Raw genomic sequence first — 23,545 nt, 5'->3', positions numbered from 1 at the left:
GTCTTTAAGTCATCTATGAATGTTCTTCACCATTTTCATTAACCTATATTTTTAAAAACATTTGGACTAACAGTCCCTTGTAGAATTCACAGCAGAAATTACTTCTCAATTTAGAGGTCTGGTTGGTTCTTACCCTACATTCCTATCAATGTTTATTCAGAATTCTCACTGAACTTGGCATATGCTGCACTAGACTTGGGCATCACAATTAAAATAAAAGTGTATTCATCCCACATTCTGCAATCATTTCTAAAGTAGCAATTTATGTAGTCATCTGGCCATCACTGAGACGATTGATCTCTTCCAAGGACAGGCTGTTGGAAGGACTGGGTGATGCTATAAATGAGCACCTTTATGACTGTTGCATAACTCTTAAGAGATAAAGGCATAAGAAAGGATATTTTATAAAACAACCGTTCTGCTTCTTTTCCATTACAATGGCCAAGGAGAAAGTTTTTAGCTTCTGAAAAACAACAAGATTAGCTAAACGCTTCTAGTTAATCGCCTATGTAATTGTTGCAGTGTGAATCATTCCAATGTATAAAAGGTTACATGTTTTACAGTCTTTTACTGCCACCTTATGTGATTTCTTGCCACTGCACATCAGACCAGAGGTTACAATACTACCATTTTCCCATCCTAATGAATAGCTTCAGCATATAGATAGTTGCAGTGACAGAAAAGGATTTGTACATATCATGTAGAAGGTGGAGCTATCATACTGAAGTTACAGTAGTTTCTCAACCCTATGGTAAAATGCCATTGTATCTTTTCCTCTCTTCTCCATATCTGTTAAAAATGCAGGAACATTGCCTGCTTTCATATAATATCTTAGGACATAGTCTATTTGTAGTAGGTTTAACCTAAAAAGCCCTACACAGTTCAGTTTCCACTTAACTTGGTATCTCATTCAGATGCATTCTGCCCATCCTATAGCATCACCTATAAAACTTCTGTTTCTAATGCCTCAAGAGATGAGGATGTAAACTGAAATGCAGTTTTCTCATGGAAGACCTATCAGTCTGATACCTCTTGTCACCAGGGATGCATTTGACCCTTTGCTTTTTGTTTTTTCTGCAAGGCAAGAAAGACAATTTTGTTTTGAAATTTACTGGTGATGGTGGACTATATTTAGTTGGGATTTCATTTTATGGGCTGGAGATAGTGGGTGGTTTGAGGTATGCTATTTTATTGGACTTCTTAGCAGATTATTTTTTTTTTAATGCTTGTAAACAGTCCAGAATCTTGGGGCAGGGAGGTGTAATGCTAAATAAATAATAAATTTGCTCTTCTTGCTCTCCACATACGGATGAATTGCTGTTTATTTCAGTAGCCTTTATCGTTGAAGAGTTCCCATTTTATGATGCTAGAATGAAATAAATCGCAGGAGGGAGGGAACCCTTGCAAGGACCCGAGGTGCCTGGCTGCCTCTAAAGATGCCAGAACTCGACTTAGCCTGATAGGTTTCCCAGCTGCATGAGACTCTCCGGTGGTTTTGAAGCCCCCAGCCCCTTTGGAAATCCAATCCCCTCCCGTCCCCACCACCAGTTCCCGGGACGACTCCCGCGGTGTCTAGCGAGGCCGCGACCTGTAGGAGGAGACTGTGCGGCCCTTTTCTCTCTCCACCTCCGCCATTGTTCCCGCCCCCTCGCCGAGTGTTTCAGGCCTCTGTTCGCTGTGGCCGCCGCGGCGCCGCTCGCCGTCTCCATCCCGGCTTTTTCTGCCGCAACCAAAGCCGCCGCCGCCGCCTCCTCCTCCTCCTCCTCCATCTCGAGCTCGTCTTGCTCGTCTCGCCGCTGGTCTGTTCCCGAGGGGAAATCCCAGGCCGCCGACCGCCATGTCCCGCTATACGCGGCCTCCCAACACCTCGCTCTTCGTCAGGAACGTGGCGGACGCCACTAGGTGAGAGATTGGAGGGAGGCGGCCTGTAGCTATTAGGGAGCGGCTGCGGGAGCGCGGCGGGCCTTTCGGAAGAGCGGTGCAAGTCGCTTCCCTTTTGGGAGCAGGGCCCGGGGCAGCGATGAGGGCTCGGCTGGAGCCTAACGAGCGGCCCGGGTTAGGGGGGAGAAAGCATCACCATTTTCGAGGAGGTTTTATTTGTTTTAATACCACCACCACCACCACCCCGACGTCTGTGCATTTAGTACCTGCACCAAATATTAACCTACTGGGCGAAGATTTGCTTCTCAAGGCCTCTGGGGCCTATCCCAGGGAGAACGTTGTTCATTTCCTTGTTATTTTTTTTCAAAATGTTATTGCGTGTTAAAAAGTCCTAGAATGCACTATTTGAAAAGTGCGACTTTAGGGGGAAAAAATGAAGCCTCTCCATAGGATTAAGAAGTAAGAGCAGGATTCCCCCCCCCCCACAAACACACAATTTCAAGTCTTCCCCCATGCCTTGCTCTGAGGGGGCAACAAATTGAATTAATTCCTATGAGGAAGACTAACTTGCTTTTGTATCACCATAGCAGTATGTTTCTCTGGGGGAATCTAGCTGCATGCCCCAACACTTGGTCCCAAGATTTGGGGAGACTTTCATAGATTTTTATGTCTTCCCAGTGTGCTTTCAGTGAAATGTAAACAGGCCAAGTATATAATTCTGTGGATTCAATCTCACCTTCCCTTTCTTTTGATAGTTATTACCCCCAGGCCTGAGGTTTAATTGAAACTCAGATAACTTAATGATGCAAATGGGAATTAGGCTTCTGTAATTTTTTAAAATACAAGGTAAGTTCTATCAATTTTGAGATGTGAAGATAATAATTTGGAAGTGCTGAAATTCTTCCTGTGTCTTGAAAATAACTAGCACTTATCATGTTAAATGATAAGATTTTTGCCCTCATCTTAACTTTTAGTAGATATAAAATGTTTTCTGTGTTTCATCAGAATCATATAGATTAATTTTCAATTTCAGTTCCCTGGTTAAATTAACATTATCAGTTACTGTTTTTAATATACATGCTAAAGATGTCCTCAAATTGAATTTGGCTCCATGTCAAATTTTTTGACAGTGTTAACATTATTTGTTACTGCCTTCTTTGTGTGTGTGTGTGTGTGTGTGTGTGTGTGTGTGTGTGTGTGTGAGAGAGAGAGAGAGAGAGAGAGAGAGAGAGAGAGAGATTCCCCATTCTAGTCTTCAGCCCTGAGATTACCAAGTTGTCCTTCACCCAAATATAATCAGGGCTGAGACTGTTTACCTCCTTAGATTTATCATTTTGAAAATGAATATAGTAAATCTATTTAAACATTTTTTTCACGTAGGAGATCATTATCTAAAAGTTTTTATAGTTATCCTATCTTTAAAGGATGCAAACTTTTTCCTGGGCTTATTGGTAGATGTGTAAACTCAGGATAATAAGTGTTTTAAATTAGGAGATGATGATATTATTATTACTTAGCGTATGATAACATGAGAGCAGTAAACATACACAATCCATGTAATTATATATAAAACTTCAATGCAGTATGGCAGTAGCCTTATAACTGGATGTCCAGTTCAGCTACCCATGCGATCACCTCTGGCGTTTCTTCGTGCAGATCTTCTAGGGAATCAGAGAATGCATATCTTGGGCAATCTTGCACAATATGTTTAATACTTTTGAGAGATGGTAACAGGGCAGCCTATCCTGCTGCTTCTGAAAGCCTCTTGAATTCATATAATATTTTCCTGAGCGCGCACTGCTACTGTGGCTGTTTTTAGGAACTATCAAGAAATAAAGAGTGTACTCACTTCTGATTTGAAGCACCTTTGTTCATATCTAAATACTGCACACATCTGAGTACAAATATAAAACAATATTTTGTGAATGGAACTAGACTGTGTTTGTGTAGTTCTTTATCCACCTTTGAACTACTATCCTTTTATCTTTGCGTTAACAGAAAACTACATCCCTATGAAATCTGCTGTTACAATTGCTAAATCATACCCTGTCTTTATAACCTCTGTTTCAACTCCTGAATTGATCTCAACACCTGAACTCCTGTAACTCCCTGAATTACCTTTAATGTAATAGTTAGGTAATGAGTGATAAAACTGGCCATGATGGTATTAGAGCAGGAGGAAAAACATTCCTTCAGCATCACAGCCAAGAGTAACTTAAGTTTATCTCACTCATGGATGAGGGCAACATCTGGAGATCTGATAGAAGAAGGATGCTTCCACGCCAGGTTTGTGTTATAGTTTAGGTACTATAGGGAAAGGGTCTTGGTCATTTATTTGGGAGTAGGAAACTTCTCTGACAATTTCATTGAATTTGTTTTCATTGTAATGGATCCGTAAATTATAGGTTGCCTACATACAAACAAATGATGCTGTGGAAACTCCCACTGATGGAAAAACCAAGGATGTTGTTAGTGAGTTACCTTACCTGTTGTTGATCTAGCAGGTTTCTTTCTGCAGCAAGATTTTTGTAGGAAAAAGATGGAATGAAAAACCACAAGGACAGTGAATATGATCACTTTCATTACTATATTATATCCCCTTTCTACCAGAATATTAGAGGAGAGACACTCACAGGAATTTAGGATGCAAGGCCTCATATTCTGCCTGTGTAGGGAAGGGTCTTTCTGTGATTTCTCTTTCAAAAAAAATGATCAAATTCCTCCTTTTTTAATGGGAAATTTCAGAATTAAACTATTTATTTAAAGATGCAATAAGCAGTTAATGAGTTTCTTCTTTGTTCACCAAAAATTTGGGGAGAATTCAATTTGGCTCATAGCTGTGCAGTGGGGAAAGTACTTTTATTATTTAAATTATAATACAATTGCAGTGTAGATTGGCCCTTTTGCACCAGCAACATATATAATCAAGAAATGCTCTATTGAAACAAACAGCTTAATTTTGGACAAGGCAAACTAATTAGGATCATGGCTGTTTAAACATTTAAAATTTGCTTGCTAAGATTCTAATATGGATCTGTACCACCATTCTTTTCACACACACACACCCATGTAGCTGCTAATTATGTTTTTGAAATATGTTGTTATACTTAAACAAGAAGCAATGAATCAAATACACAACTGTTTATGCACTAACTGAGCATACATATAGCAGAATGAGACTCATGTAAATTCAGATCAGTTTGTAGGGATTTCCTTCAGTTTGGAGAGATAGCATTTTTATTTTATTTTTAAATGCAAAGGCTTTGTTCTTACCAGAGTGGAATTTCTTTTAATTTTTGATAAAGAAATGAGACAATTCCCGTTTATAATAGGATTTTTGTTTATTTGCAGCTGATTCATTCTCTGACAAGTGTCCAAATAAATTTTTTAGCTAATGATTAAATGATCATTCTGTCCAGCCTATCAGACATTTGTATAAATACCTAGTTATTTAGTTGTATAATCAGAAATCATAGAAACAAAATTTAACCAAGTTCCAGCAGTTACCCCATGATTCCATTTTCATAACATAGATTTTGTGGATATTGAATTAATCATTTTCTGAGCTCGTACCACATGTTTATTGGACTTAATCAAATAGGTTAGACCAGGGATTTTCCAACTTGGCCCTTTTATGACTTGTAGACTTCAACTCCCAGAATTCCTCAGCCAGGCACGCTGGCTGAGGAATTCTGGGAGTTGAAGTCCACAAGTCATAAAAGGGCCAAGTTTGAAGACACCTGGGTTAGACCAACTCTGACCCCGCCCGTACCAAGACTAAAAGAACAAAGTTCACACATAGTGCAATTTTTTTATATGTGCTACATCCAGCCTTTTCTCCACAATCTCAAAGTAGGCCATCCATGTATGCATGCATGCATACATACATACATACATACATAATTCTCTGTTTCAATTTTTGGATGTGCGTTAGATTCAGCTGAATAACTAGAATCTGAGTTTAGATTCAAAGGTGAAGGTGGAAGTTTAACCTGGTTTTAATCTAACATCTTAATATTTGTCCTGTACTGCAGCTATTATGTTTATAAGTAACCTAGTTAAGGTTAGTATTTTACAATATATAGTATAATGTATTGTCAAAATGCAGTTCTTAATTACTAATTAGTATAGGTCAGGAGTGTTAAACTGCTGGCCCGCAGGCCGGACGCATCATTCGGAAGTCGTGTCCACCCCATTGCCGGCAATGGCAAAACTCTCCCGATACGTTGCACGATATCACGTGACGTTGCGAATTTGACATGTCTGGTATATGTCCCTCAGTAGATGTAATGTTTCTCTGATCCCCATTGATTCAATTCACTGTAGTGCATGATCATTTTTATGAGTTCTTGTAACCCTTTTCAAAATCATCACTACACCACATTTTTTACTGCGTATAGAAATTTTCATTTTCTCTTTCCTGAATCAGTTTAATTGTAGACTGCAGTTCAGCTACCACTATATTTATGAGAGAGAAAGGTCTGCCTTTACTTTCACATAGTGTTCTCACTTTCATAAGTCCTGGTATCTACCAGGCTAAATTGTACTCTCCTTGGATTTGAAAAGAGGACAGTGTATAACAGCAGTTTCAGGAAGGGAGAAAAACTTTGAGATGTTCTTGTTTGAGGCCTTTTTGTCATGCGTTTAGCTGCCTAAGTTGTTTCACTGTTCAAATAAAGAACACAAATAAAAAATGTTCATTATTAGAAAAATAAAGGTAAAGGGAAGTTTTAAAGGTTCCTGTCTGTTTTTGCTTAATATAATAGTCATATATTTGAAAGTACTCAATATTTGCCAGTTTTGATTTCCCTGAATAGGCATAGTGGTTAAAGTTTGAATTAATACCACAAAAAAGTCTTAGGATTATAGAAAATATTTCTTTAATATTTTTAAATATAGAAACATTTCCTGGGTACCAGGTGCCATTATATAGACACACTCATGTTTTTTTTGCCTTATTTCTAAAACACTTCAGGCCTGAGGATTTGCGCCGTGAATTTGGTCGATATGGCCCTGTAGTAGACGTATACATTCCGCTTGACTTCTACACAAGACGCCCGCGAGGATTTGCTTATATACAATATCCTTTATTTCATTGTATTGTTATTGCGGTGCATTGTTGTTATTGCATCCTAACTTAATGTATTTATTTCTTTGTCTCAGAAAATGTAAAGCAGTCCACAGTGGCTGGCAAGCACCCCAAAGTTTGAATGAACCCGGTTAGATAGAGTCCAAGCAGGCAAGCCAAAAGACACCTTAAAGTTCAAGCTTCAAGGAATAAAGAGGGAGGGTGGAAAAAGATAAAAAGAAAACTGGAAGAGGGGAAGTCCTTTTTCAAGGAAAAAGACAAAGCCACAACACCAAGTTAAGGCTTCGGCTTTCCGACATTTGCACGAGTTCCAAAGTCAAAGCCAAGTCTGATTTGGTTGGTCCTACGGCCCTTGTCAAGTCCATCTAGCAAGCCCAAAAGAGTAACGGTCAAGATCAAGTGACATGGAGGTAACTGCCAAAGTTTCCTTTTGTATCTTATCGCTCAAAACTCTTAAATTTCAAGTCAAGAATTTGTTTGTTTATAACTGTTCTAGTTTTAAATACTGTTTTCTTAATACAAAATAATTGTATACAAATATTTGTTGGTTTTTCTATTAATTTATTCCCTAACAAAATAGATATAAATGCAATAGTGCTTGTTTTGATTATCTAGCACAGTTTTTATATCATCAAATTTTATTTGTTGTAAAAGAATTTAAAAAAACAGCAAAATGAAAAGGAAGTCAGATGATTATGAAAGCAAATGGCAGATTAATATTGAACTATATTTTCAAATTCTAAACTGTGGTTATCCATTAGATGCTAATGAAGGTCCTTATTGTAAGGTGCGTATTCTAACTATATGCGCACCTATTCAGAGATGCACTACAAATATTAGGGCTTCAATTATTCAGAGAATTCCTTGCTGTCAGGACTTTTGGCATTCATATAAAAGAACAAGCAGATTTGTTACAGATATGCCATTGAAATGAAATGAAGTTAGCCTGTACAGGAATTTTGTATTCGTTTCAGTGCTCAAAGATTTTTGGATTTAAAATGTATTCAGTCTTTGTTTTGTGTGTGACATTGAGATGCTTCATATTTTGCAACACACCAGCTATATTTGTCTTCCATTGCTGCTTTTAACTAGTTTCAGATGTTGATTTATTGCATTTGTTTACTTTTGGCCAATGTTATGTAAATCCAGCCACTATGATTCACTCAGCAAGCCATCATTAAAATAATTAAGTCTGTGATGTCTGAATATAGACAAAGTGTGAAGGGAGATTTACATTTCCAAACACAGCTGGCCAGGATTTTGAAGTCCCACACAAAATACCCACCAACCTTGTAATAGATAATGCTAGCAAATAAAATCTACGTACTAACTTTTGCATGCCTGTGCAAAATTAGAATGATTACATGGTAAGGTAATGATATCTTCTATCTATCCTGGGACCCTGCTAGATGCTTGACCTTGATAGAATGCAAAGCCAGTAGTGTTTTGAAACATTTAGTGAACCCCTGGAAGTGAATTGTGGCCATTGGTCCTTTTTCCTGAATGGGGACGTGGTCTTCCCTTCACACTTTGCATATTTCTTAGCATATGCCTTGATGAAATGTTGGTATAATTAAGAGACTACATAGGATATACAACAGTTAAGTTTTATGTAGAATATAAAAATAAGATGATTTATTTTAGAAATATTTGAGTGTACGGTCTATGATGTATGATACAATGTTTTGCTTTGTGCATGTTTAAAGTGTCCTTAACAGACAGTCATGTTTGAAGATGTTCGTGATGCAGAAGATGCTCTTTATAACCTCAATAGAAAGTGGGTATGTGGCCGACAAATTGAAATACAGTTTGCACAAGGGGATCGCAAAAGTAAGTGAAAATAAACACATCACTTACTTATTCTGCAAATATTTATTTAAGAAAGTAGATTTTCATATTGTTTAGAATGATACAAGCACAAAAATCATGATGCTCACAATGTAGAGGGACAGTTTATTAAAATGTAAAAGTAATAGCATGCTAACAATGTAAGATGATTCTGTTTCCTTGCATTTGCCCAGTTTTTGTTTTAATTTCCAGCCCCAGGTCAGATGAAGTCAAAAGAACGTCGCCAGTGTTCTCCAGTGGATTATAGAAGATCAAGAAGCCGTAGCCGAAGGAGGACACGTAGCCGAAGTTCATCATGGGGCTGGAGTAGAAGACACTCTGACAGCTTTAAAGAGTAAGATAATTTAAATATCAACCAGTGTAAAAAAATGCAACTTTATAAATTAGGTTTATTATGATTCGGTTGCATAAACTGCTTCAAGAGAATATAATGACAAGGATGATAACCAATGAGGGAAAGGAAGTGCTGTTCAAAATCATTTTGGAGTAGAATGGCATAGAAATACCATAAATAATGAATAATGACATCTCTTATATGTATAGGTTCAGTAAATCTGGCTCCGTAAAAAATAATTTGAACATTTGGGACTAGAGATTAGAGTTAATCTACAATGTAGACCTGTCTACAAATTCTTATGTTTTATAACTTTGAAGCACTTATCTTTGCTTTGCATGCTGTCTCTTAGCAGTTATATTCTTGTTGCAGTTGCAAGGTACAAAATGTACACCCAAGATCTACAAAATACAATTCGGAATGATTTCAGCAGAAGGCTAAACAGTTTAGGCATGTTATCTAAGGAAGGTCCATCCACATTCACTTTCTGGGATTATTTTAAATTGTTTGGATCAAATAAAGATCTAATACTGTGGATGATTTGCAGGTCAAGACGTAGACGACATTCTTATAGTCAATCTAAGTCTCGCTCAAAATCTCTTCCAAGGCATTCCAGCTCACCAAGACGATCTATCTCACCTCAAAGAAATTCTACCTCTAGAGGAAGATCACGGTCAAAATCAATGCAGAGGTGTTCAAAATATGCTGAGAAATCGCCATCCAGCTCCCACCGAAGACGTTCTACTTCAAGGACAAAGTCGCGGTCACATCCAAAGCGCTCAGCCTCGGTTACCAGATCATTATCTAAATCTCCGCGGAAACATGCCAACTCCAGTTCTCGCTCTAGAAGTTTCTATCAGAGAAATAGTAACCAGTCGGTATCTGAAGAAGATTAATCTGTTTTTCTAACATTTTTTTATGAGCACAACTAAGAACAACATTTCTCCAAAATGTAACTGAAATGTAAGATAATTGATTAATGAGAGATCTTGCTATGTTCCTTTGGTCCATATTTTAATAAGCAGAACTCTTTAAAATTTGCTAACATTAAAGAAAAACATTTATTTAGCCTAGATTAGTTTCTCTTAACTTAAGAGTCCAATACAGTTTGAACCTAAGCTCACTCTATTGGTGTAAGTTAGCATTATGCTCTACTCTTACATCATTTTCATTTTTGGACACAATTGTCTTTGGACCTTTCTTCCAAATCCTTGGAACAGCAAGAAATTTATGCTACTGTAACTTTGTACTGGCTTAAGGGTGCACACAGGTCTGTCCGGTGCTTTGTAGTGGAGTTGGAAGGGAAGGCCTTTCTCTACCCTTTTCTACTTACTTCAGTAGGTATTGCAGTACAGTTATGTCAGTCTGCCAGAAATATGGATATGCTAATGGATCAGATTTTCCTTTCCACCTATGCAACGCATTCCCCCCTCCCCCCGAGATTTCCAAGCAAGATTTAAATGTAGGAGGAGATGAGCATGTGGAAGTGAGTAAAAATCAAAGTAAAATTGCATGCAATTCAATGCTTGAATGGCAGATCTGCCCTTGGAATAGGATTAAATGTTCCAATAATTTGTTTTTTTATATTGTTTATGGCAATGATTTCACTGCTGTTGCCCTTATTTTAATTGGTCCTGTTTGGTGCCTTCTTGGTGATACCTAAATTTTATTTGAGGACAACCATTCATGTATATTCTTCAGACAAGTATGTTTTAAGAAACAAAAATTGATAGGAAGGCACTGCAACTGAAGTGGTTGTAAAGCGCCTTTAAATTAAACCTTGTCTATGTTTCAAATTAGAGAAGCATGTTAACAGTGTAAAGGGAGATACTTGTATAACATGAAGATACATGTATCACATAAGGTAGAAGTCTAGCATTTGTCTTAATTTCATAGTTAAAACTATGATTAGATCTTGCAATATCACTTCAGACCTTCATTTGAAAAGAATAATACAATTAAAACGCAATTCTCTGGACTAAAAATATGAATTTAGATGAATGCATTGTAACATTGCATTGCATTAGATCTCACTTTGGTGGTCAAATGGAGGTGAATTTCAGGAAATCATTATTTTTCCTTAAATGATAAAATATGGTTGAACATTGGATTTCTAGATTGAATGTGGCATGTGAAAAGGTGTACGAGAACTCTAGTGCAAATGAAGTGCTAGAATGACTTGTAGTGCTTGATATGTTCTACTTTGAAACTTTCCCCATTTGATTAATAATAAAATAATTTGCCTGCAAATAGAAAAAGAGCTTGGCAGTGAAATGCCAAGTCTAGATTTTTTATTCCTGGATAGGCTGTCTCTTCTGTAAAGAGCTTAACACAAAATATAAATTTCATAATGTAATTTCCATCTGCAGACTGCACTGGTACAGTTCATTTTCTCATTACATACTGCTATTTAGTGGAAACAGCTTTTGCTCTCGTGCAGCAGTCTTTTGCTCTGCAACATGAATAATGATCACAATGATTAATTTGAAATTAATGCTTATGGAAAACAGATTAGTTAAGCAGATTTTTTTAAAGGAGATAATTAGAAATATAATTTGGAGTTATTGTAATATAAATTGTTAAGCACATGATTTTCATGTGTGGTTAAATGTTTTTGTGAAACTCTTACGTTTGTTGTGTAAAATTATCACATCTATATTTTCAAAATATCATTGTAGTAGGTGATCAGTATAGATGACACCAACAAGCATTTTAAATTCTAATCCTGTACTATGATTTAACAGTTAAGCGACTCAGTATAAAGTCATTATTAGCGTGTTTAACTCAAGTAAGAGAGGGTATTCTAAAAATTTTTGTATTTTACAATATATGATACTGTGCATTGTGTAGTAATGTTTGGAAGCTTATTTGTTTTTTTAAATGTATAGTAACTGATGTCTGTTACATGGTACAAGCACTGCATTGTATTAAAATAATTGTAGTGGCAGTAAAACTACATTTCATGAGCAAGTGTTGGGAGTATCATTGTTATTTCATAACTTAAGGTATTTCAATAAAATACATGCAGTTTTCTTCTTCACTTTTTAAAAAATGTGTTTGCTTTCAGAACCTTGTAAATTGCTTGCAGTAGAATCAGACTGACTTTTCTTTTGCATTACAGGAACCACAACCAACATAATTCTTATGGTCTCAGGTTGCTTGAAAGGACCGGTGCCATATAAGGGAAATTCTGCAATGCTCTTCCTATCGTGAGTGTTAGATTTTGAAGATTAATGCTGGCATGAAGGGCAGTTACACTAGACTGCAGGGGTAGGCAACCTTGGCTCCTTTCTGAGTCGTGGACTTCAACTCCCAGAATTCCTGAGCCAGAATTCTGGGAGTTGAAGTCCACAACTCATAAAAGAGCCAATGTTGCCTACCCCTGCACTAGAGACATTCCCCCAAGCTTTTTTGCATTGTCAGGAACGTTACAACCATTTTCTTTCCACATCTGCCTCCAAGATGATGCATGGATGGAATGGAAACAACTGTTATTTTATTTCAGAACTGAGCAGTCTGGTACAGCAGACATGCACTTGGAATTAGCAGAGTTCAAAATCCTTACGTATGAACGCATCTTCTGATTATCCCAGAGTTTATTTCAGCAGCATAATTTGGATTGGGAGTTATTCTGTTGCTGCTTATTAAACAGGTGTAACAGTAAAAATATGATCTACTAATTGGCAAACCAGAAGTCTGATAGCTTACTTGCTTTATTATTGGTTAACTTTGGTCATTTGAGATAGCACAAACCTGTATGTGCCTATTCTGAAGTAATCCTCAGTAATGTTACAGAAGGTTATGAACATTTATCGCTAAATCACAATGACATGCTGCTAAATCCAATTAAAACCACATTATGGCTTAGTGTAAGTTCTCCCGCTATCAGTAATATGGGCACATGTGACTCTTGTAAAGACATACCACGTTTCCCTGAAAGACCTACCTTGAAAATAAGACCTAGTTTTGGGATGAGGCACATGCCTAAAAATCAAGCTAGGGCGGGGGTGGAGCTTACCGTTGCAGCCAGGCTTCCCATGGATTGACACCTGCCTTGCTGGCCCACTTCTTCTGCAGCTGAGAACGGAGCTTGGGCCTGCATTTCACAGTGAGAGGCCTTTCCGGAAGGCCTGTGCTGCCAAGAACTGAGCTATGGATTCAATCTAGGGTCATAGAGAACAATATCTACAGTTATGTGCTAACGACATTGAAGCCTCATGATCATGCCTTCAAATCAGGCACGACTCAAATCACACAGAGTTCGTGCAATATTCTAGTCAAATTTTCAGAAGTAGTTTGCCACTGTCTTCTTCCTAAGGCTAAGGGAGACTGGCTCACAGATACACAGTTGGCTTTTTGTTGAGGAACGCAGAGATGATCTTGGACAGGGGTAGGCAACCTTGGCTCTTTTATGACTCATGGACTTCAACTCCCAGAATTCCTGAGCCAGCAGGGCTGGCTCAGGAATTCTGGAATTTGAAGTCCATGAGTCATAAAAGAGCCAAGGTTGCCTACCCCTGATGTTGGAGAACAACTTCTTGGTTTTGGCTTCTGTTTTCTCTGCAGTTTCCACTGTCTGTTCTGATCTCCAGTTTGGTTTCTTCTGTTTCTTGTTTTTTGGCAGTGGTCTTTTCACATTCGTTGATAACATTTTCATTTCATTCCTTAGCTTGTCTGGTTTCCAATCAGTGGAATTCAAGACTTCAGAGGAATTCCTGATGTTCTTGAAAATGGTTACAAACCTAAGGTCATATTGTGGAAATTGTTTGCTTTTCTTCTGCTGTGGTACTTGACTTGGAATTTGCATATGAGCAGCTCATGATATATTCCGTGGTCTTGTCTACATCTTTGCTTTTGGTGGTTTGAAGATCATTTGGCTTTTTGAAAATTTATTTAAACAATTACGAAAGGAAAGATAAGCAATATGAACGTTGGAAATTGACCTGAAAAAGAGAAAAGGAAGAGGACAGAGAAGAGGGAAAATAAGAGGGAGAGAAGAAACAGACAAAAGTAAAAATCTACAGTAACTACCTAATTACACTTTGAAGTTCAGAAGATTGCTACAATTGCAATTTTATTAAGTAGATTAATACCCAGTCTCTACTATGAACCTCTTAAGGCAGGGGTAGGCAACCTTGGCTCTTTTATGACTCATGGACTTCAACTCCCAGAATTCCTGAGTCAGCTGACTCAGGAATTCTGGGAGTTGAAGTCCATGAGTCATAAAAGAGCCAAGGTTGCCTACCCTTGTCTTAGGAAGAAAGAATATGGCCAGCTGAAGGTAGTTTCCAGCAATGGGATCTTGACAATAGGACGGATTAATGGATCAGTTTTAAAACTGAAAAACAGCTATATTCGGTGCCTGGTGAAATGAAAATTTCAGTTCTGTTTTAGCTTTTTGAAGAGGAAATAATTCCAGTGCTAAATTCTCATAATTTAAACCATCTGATACTGACAAATATTCAGACAACCAGTGGGGAGGATAGCAAATTGTAACCAAAAATTTTTAAGATTAAAGTTATATTTATTAAGATGAATTGGGGCACACAACTGCCCTCAAAGTTCTGGAGCCTTAAATCTTTTAAGTCTTAAATCTTTGAAAATATCCACATGATGGTGAATCCAATGTCACTTTAAGATTGATGTTATCATTATTCTTTCACTCAACACAATCCATAGTTTGGTCTATGGAACATACGCAGACATATGACCTACTTGTGACTGTGTAGCATTTAAGCTTAGAGCTTATCTGCAAACAAGCTGTATAGAACAAACAAGATTTCTTGTACATCAATAAACTTGCTGGGAAACAGATGTTTCTATACACACTCATAGATTTCAAGAAACAGGGAAGGAAACAGGAAATTAAGATGCAACAAGGTGGACTAGGATATCCTGGACCTGCTGAAGATTTTCACTGTTGGATTGGGGGTGGGGGAGCTCAATCAAAACTCCTGAAGGGATTGTGAATAGGATCTGGACAGGACTACTGAAGAACAATGGATGTTTCTCTGAATATGATCTTCCCAAATAATCTCCCTTTTGATTCCAAGGGGAGGTTATTTGAAAGGAGATCACATTCAGAGAAACATTTATCACCCTATTCTGTCAATATGAGAAATTGCCAGCTAATACTCTTTTAACTCTAATGAGAGAAAGTAGGAGGGAGTAATTGTTACATACAGGGCATAAGCAGAAATTTCACTTTACAGGCAGGACAATAATTCACCTTTTATAAGCTGCTTAAGACTTGGTTGGTTGGTTATTGATTGCTCAGCTTTTAGAGTTTGGTCCTGGTTAACTGTCTTTTCCTCCCTCTTTTATCTGTAAATCACTCAAGAGTTGCTCTAGAGCCAGGCAGCCTCAAAATTGAAACAAAATCCTAGACATCTTTTGCAGTGTACAGTGCAGATATGACAGATCATACTGAGGCAGCCCAAGGGACCCGATATCAACCGATGTTACTCTTATACCATACGGTTTCATACTGGCTTGTCTACACCACACAGCTGTTTCAGTTTTAATGAGGGGATTTTGACTAAGTTCCACTAGTACTGAGCAGCATGGTCAAGAAATACTGTTACGTTGTAGGCAGTGCTAGAACCCAATTGTGGAATTAAGACACACTTTCACCGAGTTCAGGAAGGAGCTATGCAGAGAAAACATGGCAGTGCGAGTGATATGGAGTGAGGCAGCTCCTTATATCACCAAAAGAGCAAGATGCTCCTAAGGTCTGCTGTCAGCAAGTTACACAGAGCCTTGCAATCTGGCTGACCTAGCTAGATTTGCCACAAGTAATTAAAAGGAGAAAATCCAGCTTTATTCAACACTTGGGAGTCAGAATACCTATTTCACTCATTAAAATGCAAATCAATTTATAATTTTTTTGAAAAAAAAATTCTGGATTTTTTTTATTTTCTGTTAAAATAAACCTACCATTAAAATTATAGATTAATCATTTGTTAGTGGGCAAATGTACAGAACCAGCAGGGGATCGTAATTTTTCCCTCACTGTATTTCAGGGTTGGGGTTAATGTGTTTTATCTGTTATACATTTACCATACTTTATATGATTTGGAATTATGACTTGTTACATCAACGTACAACTTGTACTGCTCCCAATATGGTAGTATGCAAAACTCATTGTTACAGAACCACCCCAGTTTTGTCACATTCCCTTTCATCTGTTCTGGAAGTTTTACTTCTGGAAAATATACCAACTGCTCCTAGAATGACACATCCCAGATAAACATGTTATTTCTGAACCAGTTTGATAAGGAACAAGCAACTGTATATACAGGCTGCAATTAATGATGGGAATAGCACTGGAAAAAATACACTTACCATGAAGATCCACTGGCATTTTCAACAGTGGACAGAAGATATATCTTCCTTTAGATATGCGATCTTGTTGAAAATATTCATGTTTCTTACATTAAGGAACTAGCTTTTACTTCAAGGGTCTCCTATTAATTAATACAGAAGAGTACTGTACAGTCTTCCATATCTAAAATCAGCAAAATTAAATTTGCTAGAGTAAGGAAGATGGTAGAGGACAGGAAGGCCTGGAGGAATGTTGTCCATAGGGTCGCGATGGGTCAGACACGACTTCGCAGCTAACAACAATGAGTAAATAGAAGAACTCTGACCCGCATATCTCAGCTGCAGGAAAATATATGCTTTGTGTACTGGGCCTCAGCTATACCATATAAAGGTAAAGGTTCCCCCGCACATGTGTGCTAGTCGTTTCCAACTCTAGGGGCTGGTGCTCATCTCCGTTTCAAAGCCGAAGAGCCAGTGCTTGTCCGAGGACATCTGCATGGTCATGTGGCTGCCATGACTAGACGCCAAAGGCGCACAGAACGCTGTTACCTTCCCACCGTAGTGGTCCCTATTTTTCTACGTGCTTTCGAACTGCTAGGTTGGCAGAAGCTGGGAAGAGTAACAGGCACTCACTCTGTTATGCGGCACTCGGGATTTGACCCGCCAAACTGCCATCTGATTGACAAGCTCAGTGTCCTAACCCACTGAGCTACCGCATCCCTATTATACCATATACCAGTATTTAAATTGACATTCACATTGTAATATGCAGTTGCATCCGGTTTGTGGTTTTAATGACCAATTTTCTAGGCCATTAGGACTATTACTGTTAAGGCTATGTAGTACTCCATCTATATGCAATCTTAATACAATGCAGTGAACTTATAAAAATAAATTACTGTATTGTAAAATACATTGTTTCTAACCCAAAAATGCTTAACAGTTGATATTGCTTTATCAAAATTCAGCCAGACAGAAAAATACATAAAAATAACCAAGTAAAGGGGAGGCCAAATTGTTTTATTTAATTTTTTTTAAACTAGCCAATTATTTCTGGCAATAGCACTATTACCCATGTTAGATAATAAGTGCTAGATTTCAGGTGTTGTCAATTAAATCCCAACGTTTGTATGGAAGCTTCTATGATGTAATTGAATTTAACTCCATATATTGTTTTCAAACAAATTCACATCTTTCTGAAAGCTTATTTTTCAATAAAATGCGTGCCACAGACTGTAATTTTTTTCAGTAGTGCAACAGTAACGTTTTCACATTTCCATTTGAATGTTAATAGATTTTTTTCCTTTGAAAAATCTCAATACCTTGTGCAAATGTTGACAGATTTTTCCATGTGTCAAACACACTTTAAAAAGATGTCCATTATTATGTACAAAAGCCATCTACCGCATGGGCAATGTAAAATACATCCTTTCATAACAAAACTAAAATGTACCTCAAAATATGAATATACACATTACATGATATACACTATTTACATATCCATAAAAAATTAGAGTACAAGTTTCTGTTTTTAAGACTAGTCAGTCCTTTGAACATTAAAATGCAACAAGGCTGGATTTAGATTGCTGGCATGTCCTTTGTCAATATCCAGAAGCTATGCTTGAACTTTTAAGAGTGTCTTTAAATGGACTTCCATCATCTTCCTGTTTTGGTCAGAAAATTCAACAGTGCTCCCAACCCAATGACTGGGAGGCTTTGGAAGGACACTGGGTGAAGGAGGATCACTAAATTTTGCCCCAGCATAATTTTCTTTTTGGTTAGCTTCTGTCAGAAAAATAGATTTCTTTGCTTTAAAATTTTCTGCATTTTTCAGAGGCTTTTTCTCCTGCCTTTTAATGAGTTCAGATGATAATGATTCTTGCCAAAATGTATTTTCACACTTTTTTGTAGATGGAAATTTATTTAGTGGTATGTTACATTTACTCCTCTGTCTGTTACTCTTTAATTGGTCAGATAGATGCATATTGTGAACAGGCTGATTGTAAGGCAGCTGATTCTTCTCAGATTTTCCCATCCTGTTTTTGAACAACTGCAAAGATAAAAGATAATTCATAAATATTTCTGACAATAATATTTAATGTCTTAATATTTAATAAACTACAGTTAATCATTTATTCTATTACATGTTAGCTTATAGTTCCATTTAAAAATAAAAGTTAGGCTCTCCTAGCTATAAATTGCCTGCTTGCACTTCACAATTCATTTCCTGGCTTGCCTTCAGTTTGTAAACTACAGATTTCAGGACCTGTCTCACTTTAGAGACAATAGTTTTGAGATAGCACTTGTCTAAAAATAAGTAGAATTCTAACAATCTTAACACTAATCCTATACAGGTGTATGTTTCAATCCCACTAATTTGAAGAGTTTGCTTTTAAGCCCAAAATTTGAGGTTACTTCCTAAATGGTTGAGGAATGCACTGCTACCTGAGGTATGAGAATCTTTATAACCAGACCAATGCTGTATCTTGTATATTCAACTAAGTACGTTACTTTAAATCTGTGGATTAAAAGAATAATGTAACTTTCCTATAACTAGCCACATACGTTCCTGCTGAAATGACCGATTAAAGACCTGAGGATTTGACTAGGGATCTGAGAATTTGACTAGAGTCCTTCGGGAGAGGGGCGGTATATAAATCCAAATAATAAATAAATAAATAAATTTCATAGCTGTAATACTGTTTCCTACTAAACTGTGCAATTCAGATTTTTACAATACACAGAACAAATATTAAAATAATGTTCCTGAGTGAGAAACAGTGCCAGTTAATACTATAGTATAAAGTACACTAGATTATGCTACATTGCAAGATTGATAAAGATCTTATCTGCATATGTGGGACTGATTGGGGTAGATTGCAAGGGCGACTCCGAAATATAATGTTATCATATTTTATCTATATCTTAAATTTGCATTTTATTACTATTTCATCTTAAATTGTATTTTATTTTAATTCCATTTTAAATTGTATTTTATCAAATTCCATTTTGGATTGCTTTTATCAAGTTTTGGTGATGGTTTGTTGCTGGAACTTTGCACTTTGATATGGTTCAAGGGCTAATCAATAAAGTTGTTGTTAAGATAAAGATCTTGAAGAGGAAAAACTATGAAAATGAAGACAGCCGTCAACAGGAAAGAGTGGATTTTCCATAAGGTGTCCCTAATGTCTGGAAGATCCTTGGGGGGGCGGGGGGGGGAATGGTTGACCTTAAAACATTTAAACACCAGTTGCCTGCCTGGATGAAGCACAAGCCACAAGGACCCTTCTATACTACGTCTTCACTGTTTATTCTTGTCAGAAGCATCACAATTAAAACAAGGCATATACTATGTCAGAGGTCCCCAACCCCAGGGGTCTGTGGACCAGTACCTGGCCACAGCATGCCAGCAACCAGTGCGCACAAACAAGCAAAGCCCATCCACGGGATGCAGGCAACACACACACTGGTCCGTGGAAAAACCTTTCTTCAGGAACTGGTCCCTGGTGCCCAAAAGTTTAGGGACCTCTGTACTATGTGACATCTCTTTAGAATAGAGCTGGAAGGGACCTTGGAGGTCTTCTAGTCCAGCCCCCTACTCAAGCAGGAGAATCTATACCATCTCAGACAGGTGAATGTCTAGTTTCTTCTTAAAAATCCCCAGTAATAGAGCGGCCAAGATTTCTGGGAGTAAGCTGTTCCACTGGTGGATTGTCCTCAGTGTCAGGAAGTTTCTCCTTAGTTCCAGGTTGCTACTCTCTTTGATCAGTTTACAACCATAGTTTCTCGTCCTTCCCTCTGGTACTTTGGTAAACAACCTGCCCCTCCTCTACCTTGTTGGCAGCCCCTCCAATACTGGAACACTACTATCATGTCTCCGCTATTCTTTTCTTTAGACAAGCCAAACTCAAGACCCGTAGCATGTTTTAGTCTCCAGGCCTTTCATCATCCTAGTTGCTCCTCTGATTTTTTTTCCAAACTCTCAACATCTTTCTTGTGATATGGTGACCAAAACTGGCTGCAGTATTCCAGGTGTGGTCTTACAAGGGATTTTCTTTTATTTTATTTCAATATTTTATTAGAATTTTTTAACATAACGTCATTCAGTAATTTGTAAACAGTATGTTGTCTGGGTAACATTTATAACACAGTCCTTAACAATTAGTTTCTATAATCTATATTCCATGTGTTAATTTCATTCGATTTCCCCTTTCCCCAAAGTATCTTCCTTTGCAAAACATTAGATTAAGACGATTCTCATTATTTTAATTAAAAGTATATAGTTTCAATAATCCTATTTTGTCATTTTAGTTGCCTTATCATAAATCCCGTCACCGTGTTTATTTCAGTTTATTTCTCCCCCCCCCCAATTCTAAACATTCCTACAAGTGGCAATCTTGTCAACATGTAACTATTATTTACATTGGTGGATTTTATAAAGCGGTACTAATACCTCGCGTGATCTTGATTCTATGCCTCTTGTTTATACAAGCCAGGATTGCATTAGCTTAAGTTACGTGGCTCCACTGGGACCATAAAAATTGAAGATTCAAGTACCGGTATGTCCAAATTGAACAGATCAAACTGGCTGGGAAGTCCGCCCCGCCCCCGCGCCCATCCAGGCATTGGCTTTTCGGTAAACAAGCGGAGAGAGCGCACATCCGCTACCCGTCGCCGCGGGCACTGCGAAGCGAAACCGATCCATCAGCTTTTTTCCTCCGCCACGGCCTCGCCCTCGCGTCGCTCTGCCGCTTCGCCTGAGCCCACGGGGCTGAATCCGTCTGTTGCTGGGCGCAGGCTCGGAGCCGATTGGTGCGCGGTTTCCACCTATCAGCGCCGATTGGCGCGCGCTTTCCACCTATCAGCGCCCGTGGAATCTCTCCCCGCGGCGGCTGCCGCCTCTACGCGCAGGCGGTCTAACGGAAACGCAGCCCCGCCCGCCGGACTCCGCGCGGCTCCTCCCCTCCCTCGAGCTTTCGAGCAAGGGCCGCTTCTCGGCTCTTGACGCCTTACCTCTTTCCTGAAGGGCTTGTTTGTAACGACCGGAGTCGTTCTCGGCGAAGGCGCCGGAGCTTCCTCGGCAGAACGTCCCATTTTCAATCCGGGGTCTGACGAAGCGGCGGGGGCTTCGCAACGGTTGCGCGTCCCTTGCGCGGCGTTTTTTCGTCCCAAGCCGGCCCGGTGTTGCTGGAATTGCTGGTAGCGACTCTGTAAGAGGCCGGAGGGAGCGGAACGGATCTTCCTTCTTCGTCGCCTGACTCTTTTCGGCGACGGTCTTGCGTTCCCGTTTGGTCCTAGTCCCGGACGGCAGCCGGGTTGGGGGCTTTCGCTGCTGTAGTCTGCCCGCAGGAGCCGTTTAAGAAGGGACGTAGGAAACGGGAGGCGGTCGTCGGTACCGGCGGACACCCGAGTTAGAAAGGGCGAAGGCGCTGTGGTAGTCACCATACCGAAGGCTTAGAATATGCGCAGCGGCGCAGGGGAAGGGGTGAGGAAGGGGGGAAAAAATAAATCGGGGATGGAGACTGCTGAACCTCGGCCGGAGCCGAGGCTGCGCTGGTTTAAAGCGAGCAGATCCTCTCTCAGGAGAACATGGCGGGGGAGTGAAGCGAGGAACCCCAACGCCCTACTGTTGTTACTCCAAGAAGGACGCGCCCTCTTCCGGTTGACCGCCAATCGGAACAAAGCCGCAGCGGGAGCTCCCGCCTCCCGTCCCTGACTGTTCAATCGGCAGAGAGCTCGCTCCTTTACGGCAATCTGCGCCACCAATCCGGGCAGCCATAAAGCTTGCAGGGAGGGGGCGGGGTGGGCTCACCCTTTCTTAGAGTCCTTTAAAGTTTTCTGTGGGCGTAGCGGCAAATCCCGCTGGGCGGGGAGCCTCCTTTGTCTAGCGCAGGGGTAGGCAACCTCGGCTCTTTTATGACTCATGGACTTCAACTCCCAGAATTCCTGAGCCAGCCAAGCTGGCTCAGGAATTCTGGGAGTTGAAGTCCATGAGTCATAAAAGAGCCGAGGTTGCCTACCCCTGGTCTAGCGACAGGCCGACCCTCCGAATTCGGGAAAGTACTGAGTAAATAAGCGCAGGATTGCGTTGTCGGGCGGCGCCGGCGCCCAATCAGGATCACCGAACGGCACTTAGCCCGCCTCTCTTATTTGTCCGACCGCAAATCCGGAAAGAGAGTCGGAAGTGGTCGCCTTCACAAGGAGAAGGGAGAAAGAGCGGGAGGTCCAAACGAACGCCCGTGGCCGGCTATGGCAGAGGAGGCAGCGGCTGCGGTAATGGTGGTGCCGCGAGGCCCGGAGGCTGCGGGCTTGCTAGAGGAATGCGATGGTCCCGGCCATCAGGAGGAGAGTCCTGCCCGCTTTGTGGCCACCGGCTTAGATCAGCAGGTCTGGCTGAGCTCTTGGATGGGTCCCGCCTGCCAAATCCCGGTTGTTGATCCCAAGGCTCTGCAGGACTTGGCAAGTCTGGCCGTCCGGGTGGCGACGCAAGTCGAGGACCTGTTACGAAATGTGCAAGGCGCCCTGCAGGCTCTGACGACTCTCAGCGTGGGCTGCATCCAGACCTACCGAGATGGGGTGGAGAGCCTGGGAGACGCCGTAGACACCAGCATCCGCTCCATGTACACGCTAATGGCGCGCTGCGAGGAGCTAGATCTGGAGCTGCAGCCGGTACCGGCCCTGGCTAGATATATCCGGGACATGAAGAGTACTCTGGACAAACTGGAAGGCCTCTGCAAATAAATCTACTGGGCTGCTTTTCCTGGTGGCCTCTCGGACCTTGAGGCTTGTCTCCAGCCAGAATGCCTGTCTCTGTTAATAGAGTTTCCTTCAGAACCCTCTGCTCCGTAAATCTCAGGATCCCTGCAAAGCTAACTATTAACCAGCTGTGAGAAACTGGATGAAATTGGTTTGTCCGTTTAATAAACCAGTTCTTCTACGGTCTGTGCTCCCCTCTCTTGCAACAATGCCAACCAAGAAGAACCCATGTTTCCGTGCACATAATGTGTTCTGTAAAAACCTCCTAAACATTTAGTCTTGATAATTTTATGTAGTCTGCTCCATGTATGTTT

General features: G+C 39.8%; 2 protein-coding genes and 1 long non-coding RNA gene across 4 annotated transcripts; 1 reads left to right on the top strand and 2 right to left on the bottom strand.

Annotated features, from left to right (window-relative positions):
* Positions 1–1,655: 1,655 nt before the first annotated feature.
* On the top strand, positions 1,656–13,126 carry SRSF12 (serine and arginine rich splicing factor 12). 2 transcript variants are annotated; one of them, XR_014026565.1, is made up of 6 exons: positions 1,656–1,902; positions 6,857–6,961; positions 8,697–8,800; positions 9,011–9,152; positions 9,760–10,115; positions 12,274–13,126. XR_014026565.1 is itself a non-coding variant. In XM_081328730.1 (5 exons), the coding sequence occupies exons 1-5, from the start codon at positions 1,838–1,840 to the stop codon at positions 10,046–10,048; spliced, it is 705 nt and encodes a 234-aa protein (XP_081184856.1). In that variant the 5' UTR covers positions 1,656–1,837; the 3' UTR covers positions 10,049–12,122. The 2 variants fall into 2 exon arrangements, 1 of the variants encoding a protein (XP_081184856.1); XM_081328730.1 differs by lacking the exon at positions 12,274–13,126 and having other exon boundaries at positions 9,760–12,122.
* On the bottom strand, positions 9,158–13,828 carry LOC308668690. Its single transcript, XR_014026574.1, has 3 exons — positions 13,171–13,828; positions 9,792–10,005; positions 9,158–9,553 (listed from the first exon to the last, which is right to left on the bottom strand). It is a non-coding gene; the product is annotated as an uncharacterized lncRNA (long non-coding RNA).
* A 3,750-nt stretch (positions 13,829–17,578) lies between these two features.
* On the bottom strand, positions 17,579–22,172 carry PNRC1 (proline rich nuclear receptor coactivator 1). The gene is made up of 2 exons (XM_081328718.1): positions 21,489–22,172; positions 17,579–18,525 (listed from the first exon to the last, which is right to left on the bottom strand). Exons 1-2 carry the CDS (start codon positions 21,918–21,920, stop codon positions 18,091–18,093), a joined length of 867 nt encoding a protein of 288 aa, XP_081184844.1. The 5' UTR covers positions 21,921–22,172; the 3' UTR covers positions 17,579–18,090.
* Between the last annotated feature and the right edge of the window lie 1,373 nt (positions 22,173–23,545).

Source organism: Vipera berus (assembly GCF_964194415.1).
Source record: "Vipera berus genome assembly, chromosome: 1".
Classification (NCBI taxonomy): domain Eukaryota; kingdom Metazoa; phylum Chordata; class Lepidosauria; order Squamata; family Viperidae; genus Vipera; species Vipera berus.
The sequence above is the reverse complement of the archived record's forward strand: the minus strand, read 5'-3'. Positions and strand labels throughout refer to the sequence as shown.